Consider the following 12425-nt stretch of genomic DNA (forward strand, 5'->3'; position numbering starts at 1 on the left):
GTATTGACCAATTTTTTTCATCAATAATTATGTAATATCTCTATTATTCTCTAAAAAGAACAATCTTTTAGGCACAAGACAAGATTTTTGGATATAGATAGAGAAGTTGGTTGTACATGTACTCCTCTTAATTGGATGACGTGCATTTTGGTACTACTTTCAGTTGCAGTACAACTCTGAACTCTATTAAGTGTCAGATACAGATCTTTCGGAGACAACAAGATTGCAGTTTCTGAAAGATTGAATTGAGAGATGGAACCACACCAAGAATTGGAGTGGAAAGAAGCTCAAAAGATTGCAGTAAGCGTTGACCTTGTTGATGAGGCCAAAAAACAGCTTCAATTCCTTGCAGCTGTTGATAGAAATCGTCACCTCTATGAGGGTCCTGCACTAGAAAGAGCCATCTATAGGTAACTAACATTCTACAAAGAATTTGACTAACAAGTAACAACTCTGTTGCTTGGTTTTAGCCATGTTTCTTCAGAAGCATGATCATGCCTCAGTATCTTAATTATATATGATGTCTGTGTATGTCTTCTGGTACTGGTTATCCATTTGAGGATTTTTCTTTTCTCCATCTAATAGCATGTTTGGATCAACTTTTCTTTCATGTGAATCAATTCTGAAACCAAGAAGCATATCACAGAAGCTTATGCCCATAATTGATTTTGGTTTTAGAATCAGTGCATGTTTGGATACACGGTGAAACCATAATCACAAGCAACTTCCGTTAGAAAGCTTATGCCGTATCCAGTCTTGCAGTCAATTGTAGAAAAAAATTCAGACATATGCTAAATTTATTATTTTCTTTTGGATGAGGCTCCTATAAAGTAGGCAAGTAAATGTTTTGATACACAGTAGTCTTTCACGTTAGAAGGAGAGTTGATTCTGAGAGAAGCTACTCCTAGTAGCTTTTGTGGGAGCAGAATTGATTTTGGAAGATTTGACGTGAATCCAAACATGCTATGTATCCACCATTGTTTTAGTTTAAAGTATAAGATAATTATAATCTTTAAGTCATAAAAGTTCCAGGGTGCTCATTTTACAGGTATTTTCACTTTAGATAAGCTTATTGCATTTCTTTTTTGAATTCTATGAGGATGACACTGCTCCACCTTCTTTTTATTTCTTCAAACCCACTGGAAAGACGTTGCACGTTTCCAATTAAGTTCATTGAAGGGAAATATCATTACTTTTGTCCCCATGTAGTTTATGAAGGTTCATAGCTTCCAGAAACCTGCACTTTTTCCCATGACAACTTTGCAATGTGATTATTCATGGGATGCAGGAATCATGGATTTTCTCTTACATTTATAATTCAACCTCCTAGTTTCATCTGCTGATTATACAACATTGAAACTGTATGATTAGGTACAATGCTTGTTGGCTTCCCTTGCTTGCTAAACATTCCGAGTCTCGGATTTTTGAAGGCTCTTTGGTCGTTCCTCTTGACAGTGAATGGGTTTGGCACTGTCACAGGCTCAACCCGGTAGGCTTTAGACTAGGAAATATTTGTATTTTCCTGATTCTTGGCTTTTCTGTTTGTTTGATGGGATTTAGTTGCTGTTAAATAAAATTTTTCCAATCTATTACACAGGTAAGGTACAAATCTGACTGTGAGGAACTTTATGGACGGATACTTGACAACTTTGATGTTGTCTCCTCCACTGTTGAAGGAATCTGTGGCAGGCAAACTGAAGAAATCTGGAATCAACTGTATCCAGATGAGCCCTACAATTCTGATTTGACTAATGTTTTTCCCAAGGATATCTCTGAAAATATTACTAGACTGGCAAAATATGCCAAATATGATCTGATCTCAGCTGCTAAGAGGCAGAGTCCATTTTTTTACCAGGTAATGGAGAGCAGTGTTAATCCACTTGTCCTATTTCAAATTGTACATGACCAATGAAGTTAATATTTATGTACTCAATGCTTTATCTTCTAACAGTACTAATTAAGTCATCAAGGTTTACCGGGTCTGTGCTCTAACTGTTTGCCAAAGCTTTATTTTGGATGTTAGCATGATTGGGGTTTTGTAATCAATTTGTTGTTGGCCTTATTTGCATGCTTTACAATAGATTCTTGTGGTTTCAAGAAAAACTTGTTTTGAGAACAGTTATGAAGTCCCGAGAATTTTATCCCACTTCCTTAATTATATGGCAGCATCTCCAAATAACAATAAAACAATACATGGTGATGTGTGAATGCACTGTTCAGTTGTTAGTTTGTTTAGCTAAGTATGGATTGATGGAAAATGATGAAATAGAGTGGATTTGAATGGAACATTGGTATGTTCCATGGTCTAAGGTAGTTCATAATTCTGTATCTTCTAAGTGGGTTCTGTATCCCTTGTCTTTGTGATAGGTATCAAGACCCTACTTGAAAAATGACCTCTTTATCAAGGAAGCTGTGGCCAGATATAAAGGCTTTCTGCATCTTATCAAGAGAAACAAGGAGAATGGTGTAAAACGCTTTTGTGTTCCAACCTACGATATCGACCTAATCTGGCACTCTCACCAGTTACATCCAGTTTCTTACTGTAAAGACCTCAATGAGGCACTTGGAAAAGTATTGGAACACGATGATACAGACTCAGACAGAGCTAAAGGAAAGAAGCTGGATGTTGGTTTTTCTGGAACCACCAAACAGTGGGAAGACACATTTGGCATAAGATATTGGAAGGCTGGAGCAATGTATAGGGGTAATGCACCATGTCCTATCACAAGTAACCCTTTTTCACCTAGCATGATTTGCAAGAAGGTTGTTTCTTCCAATGAGAATCGACAAGAAATTTCACTTAAAGATCGGAAAGTTGTCGAGGTACTTTAAGATTTCTTTTGTGCTATTTGTTGTGTTTAAAGATTTAGCCCTTAATTATGTTCATGCATGTATAAAACTGCAAAATTTATTGATCATGTACATAAATATGCAAATAAGACCATGCCACATATCATGAGAAGTTGGTGTTACTAAGATTCAATGGATTCTGGATCAGTGGTAGGGCTACAGACTCAGAATAGTTTATTGTCTTGCAAAGCTTTTCATTATAGTGGGGATATAAACCGTTTGAATCATGAACAGCTGGAAGGTTTGTTTATAAAGGCTATATCCAGGGTTCTGATTCTTTTGTAACAAGCTAGGCATGTCCAATATCTGTACTTCTGCTTAATGGGGACTATCAAAATAGTGAACTGACTTGTATTCTGCTGCTAAAAGTATCCTTTTTTCTAGTGTATGTAAGAAGAAGAGTAATGGTCTGTGTACAAAAAAACTATGGATAATGATGACAATTTTCTTTACTTTGGGGATTTAAATTGTATCACTTCAGTTGAATTTGCTTGTTGCCGATTCATACTCTCTTACATGTATATAGGCATATGCATGCCATACTGATTAACTATCATAAAAACAACTTCTGTTTGTATATGCCATATGGTATGAGAGTAAATGTAATTTCTTCTTGAATCCTTGTCTAGGTTCTCTTGGAGTTTGTTGGGGTTAAAAACTTACCAGAGGGGCAGGAAGGAGGTCTCTTTGTTTCATTTTCCAAATCACAGCCTGGTGCTTTCTTTGATGCCAAAAGGAAACTAAGTATTTTGTCAGAGTCTAGAGAGAAACAGGTTGCATCTTTCCATTGTGAAGCTACTGGAGAGCTGCTTTTTGAACTCGTGTCCCATTCTTCTTCCAAGTTACCTATAAGAAGATCAACTAAGACACTGGGATCTGCTTCATTCTCTATGCAGGAGTATCTTGACCCAGCTTCAGAGCTCTATGTTGAGAAGTGGTTGGAGTTGGAGCCAAGTTCCAGTACTATGAGTTCAAAGCCTATCTTATTACGTGTAGCCATATCATTTACTATCCCAATTCCTGCCCCTTATACGCTCGAAATGACTCAATCTCGTCCATTTTCCAAAAATACATGCTTTTTCAACTTTCCTGTTAAATCTCAACATGCCAAGAGTTGGACTCATGTCACGGATGAAACTGGTTCCAGAATCATCAGCCTTCAGATGAGGTAGTCTATGCACTTTATGCGTGCGTCATTTCTCATTTCATGTTGGGGTCTGGTCTGTAGGTGATTTGTGCAAGTTACTGCTCCTAACGTGATTTGTAGTGCTGCTTGTTTTGTGTCTGGAAATATCAACTTGTTTTCATTCAATTTGAATAATCTCCCAATTATGCTAGCATCTAATTCTCCTAGATTATCAATTTTGTTGACCTGTTGCAAAAGCTTGTATATGTGTAAACTGAAAGCCAATTTTGTTTATCTCTAGCGTTAGCTTTCTGTATGTAGATATTTCTGTGTATCCTAATATGGAATAAACAGTTGAAACATGTTAATAGCTATAGATACAAATTAGGCTTAATATAAATAATATGATTAACATTTGTAGTGCCAAAATAAGATCATCATTCCATATGAGGTCACCGAGGATTCATATAGGCATAAATAGAGTGATAAAGACTACAAAGAGAGAAAGGACACTTATGCAAAAACAAGGAGCACTTGGGATTGCTGTTGCACACCAGATCTGAATTATATGCTTAAAGCAAGCTTTTTCATATGGTTGCCTTATAATTAGTCAGGAAAAAAAGATTTCTAGGACGTGATCATCTATATTTGAATTCCACATAGTTTACTTCAATATATTGTGCAAAACTGCCACTTGTGGTGAATTATTCTAAAATAAGCTCAGTTATAATCTTTCCTATCTCTGATTAAATTTCAGGGATTTGAAAAATGCAAAGAACGAAGAAAATCCTGGAAAGGAGGTTGTTGGCCTCATGGAGTCCGGTGAGACTCACACTCTTGCTAAGTTTATGAGAAACGGATGGACTCTTTTGGAGAATCATTGGTCGTTTCCCCCAAACAACTGCAGTAAGGATGGACATATCTTTGAGCTTGCAGGCACCAAGATGGTATGCATTTATTCTAACTTATCCTGTTATGAAAATATCTTGTCATGCCATGAGCTCTTTCGATCTTGATTGCATCAAAGTAACCACTCATTTGATGTGTTCACAAAGAAAATGTCCAGTACATATTTCAATAAACCTCAAGGTAATGTCAGGATCAAAGAAGGCACAAATGTTATAGTCACATTTTCTACTGTACCTGCTAGAGAGGCCCTTACCTTAATACATAATTTTGTTGAAGTTAATCCTTAGCAGGACATTAGAGTCTCTTATGTACCAAACTCAGGTTCCCAGTTTCTTTTTTTGTTGTTGTCTATAACACTCTATCAAATTTCTCCAAATCTGGAGAACTTACCCTGTAACATCTAGATGAATGTTTCACAGTCCATATTTTAGACCAGTGAAGTTTCTAAGCTGACATTGTCTCAAAGACATAAGTAGTTTATATAGCACAGTATGAGATTGATAATGACTTGACCCGCACATCATAAGCTTGTATGTGACTCTGAAGCACCAAAATTGATTGCTTCATATGTAATTCTCTCAAAGTTTCAAAGTCGTTGAAACTCAAACATGTATCTGAAAATCTGAGTGAGTATGGAAATCTGAAGATGTGATGGTTTCAAATTTCTCACATTAAATTCATGTGATTTTTGATACAGGTGAAAATCTTTCCGGGAAGAAAGCTAGAGTATGAACCAAGACACTTAGGAAAACAAGGAAATGAAGTGGACTTCTTAACAGCAGTTGAATTCTCCACAGAATATCCTTATGGCAAAGCCATAGCATTGCTTGACTTGAGATCTAGACTTATCACGGTACCTTACTTCTTGCTACTATACTAAATATTTTCTATTACTATTAAGGCCTATTTGATTTGTTTTATATTCAAAATCTTCGATTTGTTTTGTTCGTACTCTAATTTTTACGCTGGGCTTACACTTATCTCTATTCCATCATATCACTCATCACATATCTCTCTTTATCTCTCTACTCCGATCCACCCCTTGGTGGATATGATCAGGGGTGTTTTAAATCTTTTTTTCTATATTAATTTGTTTTCTGCTTTTTGTTCACTCCTTATTTTTCAAAAATTGCATAGGCAAAGGAAAAGTGGATGGTATTGCCTGGAATCCTATTGGCATTTATTGCTTCTGATATAATGAAAAGGGAAGGATATGAAGGCATCACTGCTAAAAGTCAAGATTTGATGGTGAATGGTCCCGATGAGGAAATCGAAAGGAAAGACCTGAGTGGAGTGGAGTTAAGCAGTAAAGTGTGCACTGGAGATGCAAGGACAACAAAAAATTTGGGACTCTCAAGTGGAGGCTGTGGTAGTGGCTGTGGGAATGCAGTGAAAAGTGGTGGTTGTGGGGGCTGTGGTGCTGGTAGTTGTGGTGGAGGGTGTGGAAGTATGATCAAGAGTGGTGGCTGTGGTGGTGGTTGCGGAGGCTGTGGTGGAGGCTGTGGAAGTATGATGAAGAGTGGTGGCTGTGGTGGAGGCTGTGGAGGAGGGTGTGGTGGCTGTGGAAATATGGTGGAAAGTGGTGGCTGTGGGGGAGGGTGTGGTGGTGAGCTTATGGACAGCAAATGCAGCTTCAATGAGCATTTGAACTGTGTGAATGAAGAATCAGTTGCTGCTGCATAAAGCATGTCTGATGATTATGCGTGTCACAATTGTATGATGTTGCAATTGTGCAGCAGATTTTATGTCTAAGTATTCACTTTCTTTTCCTGATAATGTATTGGTTTGGAGTGGGTCCTTCTGGTCTAGGATCTATATTGTTAGAAGACCGGATAACAAACCCAACTTTGTTTTCTGCTTAATTTTATTCTGTGTTGCTGTCAAAAAAAAATATTGAAGATTTCATTACATCAAAATCAAATCCTCTTTAAATCAGGAAGTGTATCTACAATAAATCTCACTTAAAATTTAAAATTATCATACATCATCTCATTTTATTTTATTTTTTTTGAACGTGATCATCTCATTTAATTTGAAATCACATCTTATAGGCTAAGCCCATATTATTTAATTCATTATTTCTTACTTGCACCTCAAGCAACTTATTACATATATAATTGTATGTTCCCTTAGAAAGTTGTCAATTCAAAGCCCCTAGACCCGAGTCTCCCACAGCCCCACAAACCCTCTCGCGCCACCGTCGCCGGCATCGGAGTCACGCCGTTCAGAATGGCGGGAAGCGAAGCCGAGAAACCTTCAACGCAGCAACAAGAAGAGACTGGCTTGGGGCTCACGCATCGGAAGGCAGAGAATTTTGGAGAGTGGTACTCTGAGGTAGTCGTGAATGCCGAATTGATCGAGTACTACGATATCTCTGGCTGCTACATTCTCAGACCATGGTCAATTTCAACCTGGGAGATACTACAAACTTTCTTCGATTCACAAATCAAGAAGATGAAGGTCAAGAACTGCTACTTCCCACTGTTCGTGAATCGCGGTGTTCTGGATCACGTTGAGGGGTTTTCACCAGAGGTTGCTTGGGTAACAAAATCCGGTAAAACTGTGTTGGAGAATCCAATTGCAATTCGCCCTACCAGTGAAACTGTGATGTATCCCTATTTCTCCAAGTGGATTAGAGGGCACCGTGATTTGCCAATGAAACTGAATCAGTGGTGCAGTGTGGTTAGATGGGAGAGTAATCCTATGCCATTCATTCGGAGTTGCGAGTTTCTCTGGCAGGAAGGGCACTCTGCTTTTGCAACCAAGGAGGAAGCAGATGCTGAGGTTCTTGAGATACTGGAATTGTATAGGTGTATATATGAAGAGTATTTGGCTGTTCCTGTCATAAAGGGGAAGAAAAGTGAGCTTGAGAAGTTTGCTGGTGCACTTTACACTACCAGTGTTGAGGTACATACTTCTTTCACATTCTTCTCAATTACTGATATATATATATATTGTTTGAAGGCCTGATTACACTTTTGGTTTTCACAATGCGTGATTTTGGTCTATATCGCTTTAAGTTCTACTATTAAAATTGAACAAATTTGATCTACATATTAGCTTTTCATTCAATTAGTAATGAAAAATTTTGATGTGGATCACATTTTTTAAGGTTAATGACATTTTAAGACAAATTGTCACTTTCGACATAGAAAATTGTGATATATCAATTTCTTCGTTAGTTATTGAGTGAAAAGCTAAGAGCGGATCAAATGGGACTCAACTTGAGCAATTGAAACTATAGGTACCAAAATTGTGCATTTGTGAGACTAGAGACAAAAGTAAGCTTTGTTTGAATGTTGAAAAGTTGTTTACAAAATTTTGATGTTGGATTTTGCTAGGCATTTATTCCAAACACAGGTCGTGGTATACAAGGTGCAACTTCTCATTGTCTGGGCCAAAATTTTGCTAAGATGTTTGAGATAAACTTTGAAAATGACAAGGGAGAGAAAGCAATGGTGTGGCAGAACTCATGGGCCTACAGTACTCGAACTATTGGGGTGATGGTTATGGTTCATGGTGATGACAAGGGATTGGTGCTGCCTCCAAAAGTAGCATCAGTTCAAGTCATAGTGATTCCCGTGCCTTACAAAGGTGCTGATACTCAAGGAATCAATGATGCCTGTTCTGCAACTGTGGTTACATTATGCGAGGCAGGTATTCGCGCTGAGTTGGATTCTAGAGATGACTATCTTCCTGGGTGGAAACATTCTCACTGGGAAATGAAAGGTGTTCCTCTAAGAATAGAGATTGGGCTTAAGGATTTGGCAAATAAGCAGGTCCGCGCTGTTCGACGCGATAATGGAGAAAAGATAGACATTGCTAATGAAGATTTGGTTGAGGAATTGAAGAAGTTGCTGGATGATATTCAGCAGAATCTTTTTGATGTTGCCAAACAAAAGCGAGATGAATGTGTTCAGGTCATACATTCATGGGATGAGTTTGTACAAGCTTTGAACCAGAGAAAGATGATCTTAGCACCTTGGTGTGATGAGGAGGAGGTGGAAGAAGATGTCAAAGCAAGGACAGAGGGCGAGATGGGAGCAGCAAAGACTCTTTGTAGTCCCTTTGATCAGCCAGAACTCCCTGAAGGAACGATATGCTTTGCTTCAGGAAGGCCTGCCACAAAGTGGACATACTGGGGCAGAAGTTACTAGTTGTGTGTTTGGATCAGCGTTTGCAGAATTGATTCTGACAGAATTTTCTCGAGATATATAGTTCAATATTTAACCTTGTATGATTTGTGGATTACACATTATTATATAGCTTTCTTTTGCACGGGTAGATTAATTTGTGAATGAACTGATCATTTTCTATGGTACAATATTTACTCAGTTTTGAAGATGAATATTACATCTGTTGTCATCAAATTATTGTTGGGAGCATATTCAATACTTGCATTACCATTAATGAAAAATAAGAATTCGAAAAGAAATTAAAAGAAACAAGAACATATTCGATTGTTTGAAAATTGTAGAGAAGTTGGGAAAACTGACAATCTGATACAAAAACCATGGCAAAAGACAATTGAAGTGCAAAGCCAGCTTTGGATAAAGTCACAGCATACATGTGAATGGTATAGCAAAGTTGCTTTCAACATTCCAATCCCAGATCAAATTTTCATAACAATCAGACACAGATCATAAAGATAACTGGGACCCAGTTCATATCACAAGACAAAAATGGTTTATTTTCCACATTACAAATCTAATCCCAGGAGAAAAAAGATATGATGGAGAAGTTGTAGACAAAAAGTAAAACTATTCAACTGCAAGCACTGCATATTTGTAGCTTCTTCTTTCATATTCGGCTTAAATAAGTTTTTCGTCCCTAACCTTTACTAAATGTTTGGCATTGGTCTCTCGCCGGAATAAAGGTGAGTTTTAGTCTCTAACATTTGTCAAAAGGTTTGGTTTTGGTCCCTCCGGAGCTCTAGGTCAATGTCGGAGCTCCGGTGGCCCAGTGACATGGCCACGTCAGTTTAATGAGCTGACGTGGAATTTATTTTTATTTTTCATTTAAATTATAAAAAAGTGAAATTAATAAAATAATTAATAATGAAACTATTCCTAATCCGGAAAAAAAAAAACTATTCCTATTCATTATCTGTTCACTTTCATATACTATTCCTAATCTCCAATGGTCATGCTAATTGAGACGGTGAAAATTCCAAGCAAGATGTAAAGAGGGTTTCTGTGAATTTCTGATCTTCTTCTTCTCCAACCTCTTGGTTTTGATTCTTTGTCCGAATATATGTGTGATGATGGAAATTGGATGCGCGTTTTGTTGGGATTACACGGCGGTCAGTTTGGAACGGTCACAGGCGCGTTTCGACGCGTTGAATTGGAACGAAAGTTGCTCTCGTCAGCGTTAAAGACTCCGTCGGAGTTGATTCTCGTCGAGGCCTCGTCTCCGCCACCCTCCTCGATTCTGATGGAACCCCTCCCTCTTCCTCCCCTGCAAGGACGTGGTCTCCCTAGAGAGCTTCCACTCCCTCGTTTCCCACGCGCGCCTCGCTTCCATTGGCCCCAGGATCTACGTCGTCTAATCTGAAGTAAGGGTGGGGTGATCGTTTTGGTCCGCTGGTGGTGGTTGGGAAATTGTTCCGATCTGACCCGATTTGTGTGTTCTGGGTTTTTTTGGTGAAGGGATTTCTGGGTTTGTTGGTTTCTGAGGTTTCTGGGTTGAATGGTTTATGGATTGAGGCATTTGCTTAATTCTTGTCACCGTGGGTTTTGCTGATTTCTGGGTTCGTCTTGCTGTTCTGGAATAATTTATGGGTCTAAGAAGAATGTGGAATAATTTCTGGTTGAATGGTTTGCTGGGTTCTTCATCTGGGTTGAATTATCTCAATGTTCTTGGCAGATTATCATCGTTTCTAGTTCTACTAAATTTGCAAGCTTTTCATGATATATACCCATTCATGATATGCTCGAGAAAGAAGAAAAAATAGTTAACACGTCAATTGATGGTAAGGAATGGCTTCTGAAGTTCCAGGCTCTTGGTCTCAATTTCTGCAGGCCTGAATGTAACCTTTTTGAAATGGTAGTTAGGGAAGAGATTATGATGAAATAGAATGTTAGAAATTTTGTAGATATTCCAACTCAAACTGTGGGTAGAGAGCCAGTTCCATTTTATTAAATTTTGTATTCACTAAAAAAAATTGCAAGCTTTTCCAACATAAAAAATATTTGAGTTTAAGCAGATGGTGAAGATGATGGCTGAAGATGATGAAGAAGGATTAGAGTTAAAAAAATTAGGAAATAAATTAAGTTTTTTTTTTGAATTTTTAATAATTTCTTTTTTTGAATTAATAAGGTTTTTTTAATTTAAAAGAAAAAAAAATCCACGTCAACTAATTAAACTGACGTGGCCATGCCACATGGGCCACCGGAGCTCCGGCGTTGACCTAGAGCTCCGGAGGGACCAAAACCAAATCTTTTGACAAAGGTTAGGGACTAAAACCTACCTTTACTCCGGCGAGGGGCCAATGTCAAGTATTTGGTAAAGGTTAGGGACGAAAAACTTATTGAAGCCTTCGTATTCAGACGATACATATTATTAAGGGGTCACAGCAGTCGCCTACAAGGAAACAACAGCAGATACCTGCAAAACTGAGGGAAGACCAAAGAAGAATCGTGTCAATTACACAAATTAAGAAAAATTGAACAAAATAATTCAAAGAACTCATTATTTTTTCAATTCCTTGTGATTATTATGAAAGAAGAAAAAGAAAAATATAATTACAAAATAATGAGTTGATTTGGCTTTATTTAAATCTAATACATTAATCAATCCAAAATCCAAATCAATTTTTTTTTGTAGACATTCTAGATGGATACAAACCAACATCTCCAAATCAATTAATTTTTGCTTTATTCTTGACAAGGCTAACTCTTTCATGCCCTCTCTCAAGATGAATTTTAATATAAACATATGAGAAATTTAAAATTAGTTACAATTATAAATTTATTAATTACTAATTAATATTGTTATTAGTGTAAAGGTAAATTCCAATTTATTATTTATATAATTTCCACAAGTTGTGATTAATAAATAAATTTTATATGATATTAATGTTTAGTTTTGACTTTTGAATATGAGAAACGGAACTTTTTTACAAACATTAATTATTGTAATAAATAATATAAAATGGTATTAATAACTGATAAATATTTTCAAAGATAAAAAAAATAGTAATTATTTTTACCTATTATTTTTCAAAATTTTCTTGCTTATGATTAAAATAATTTTAATTTTAATTTTAATAAATGAGAAATGTAAGAATGTTACAATTAGATATAATTATAGAAAATTATTAACTAATAATTAATATTATTATTAATGTAATGGTCAATTAAAATTTATTATTAAAAAAATCCTCAAGTTGTGATTAATAATTAAATTTTAAATAATATTAATTTTTAGTTTTGAATATGAGAAATAAAACTTTTCACAATCCGTAATTATTATAGTGCTCGCTTAGTGTGTCGTATAGTATAAGGCTTGATAGTATAAGGTCTAATAGTATTAGGCCTGA

The 12425-nt window shown here is 36.7% G+C and overlaps 2 protein-coding genes across 2 annotated transcripts; both read left to right on the forward strand.

The window, feature by feature from the left end:
• The first annotated feature begins 147 nt into the window (after positions 1-147).
• Positions 148-6820, forward strand: LOC130740117 (glycine-rich domain-containing protein 1). Its single transcript, XM_057592623.1, has 8 exons — positions 148-410; positions 1372-1489; positions 1598-1855; positions 2368-2823; positions 3480-4018; positions 4734-4923; positions 5583-5738; positions 6023-6820. Exons 1-8 carry the CDS (start codon positions 253-255, stop codon positions 6566-6568), a joined length of 2421 nt encoding a protein of 806 aa, XP_057448606.1. The 5' UTR covers positions 148-252; the 3' UTR covers positions 6569-6820.
• Positions 6821-6961: 141 nt separating this feature from the next.
• On the forward strand, positions 6962-9169 carry LOC130740118 (proline--tRNA ligase, cytoplasmic-like). Its single transcript, XM_057592624.1, has 2 exons — positions 6962-7792; positions 8227-9169. The coding sequence occupies exons 1-2, from the start codon at positions 7115-7117 to the stop codon at positions 9040-9042; spliced, it is 1494 nt and encodes a 497-aa protein (XP_057448607.1). The 5' UTR covers positions 6962-7114; the 3' UTR covers positions 9043-9169.
• The last annotated feature ends 3256 nt before the right edge of the window (positions 9170-12425 follow it).

Source organism: Lotus japonicus, chromosome 2 (assembly GCF_012489685.1).
Source record: "Lotus japonicus ecotype B-129 chromosome 2, LjGifu_v1.2".
NCBI classification, from domain to species: domain Eukaryota; kingdom Viridiplantae; phylum Streptophyta; class Magnoliopsida; order Fabales; family Fabaceae; genus Lotus; species Lotus japonicus.

Bases quoted from the DNA above. Each gene is read 5' to 3' on its own strand.
- LOC130740117 (XM_057592623.1), top strand. From the start codon at position 253: ATGGAACCACACCAAGAATTGGAGTGGAAAGAAGCTCAAAAGATTGCA. The intron at 1,490-1,597 runs GTAGGCTTTAGA...TCTATTACACAG, and splicing joins ACTGTCACAGGCTCAACCCG to GTAAGGTACAAATCTGACTG. The intron at 4,924-5,582 runs GTATGCATTTAT...TTTTTGATACAG, and splicing joins AGCTTGCAGGCACCAAGATG to GTGAAAATCTTTCCGGGAAG.
- LOC130740118 (XM_057592624.1), top strand. From the start codon at position 7,115: ATGGCGGGAAGCGAAGCCGAGAAACCTTCAACGCAGCAACAAGAAGAG. The intron at 7,793-8,226 runs GTACATACTTCT...GGATTTTGCTAG, and splicing joins TTTACACTACCAGTGTTGAG to GCATTTATTCCAAACACAGG.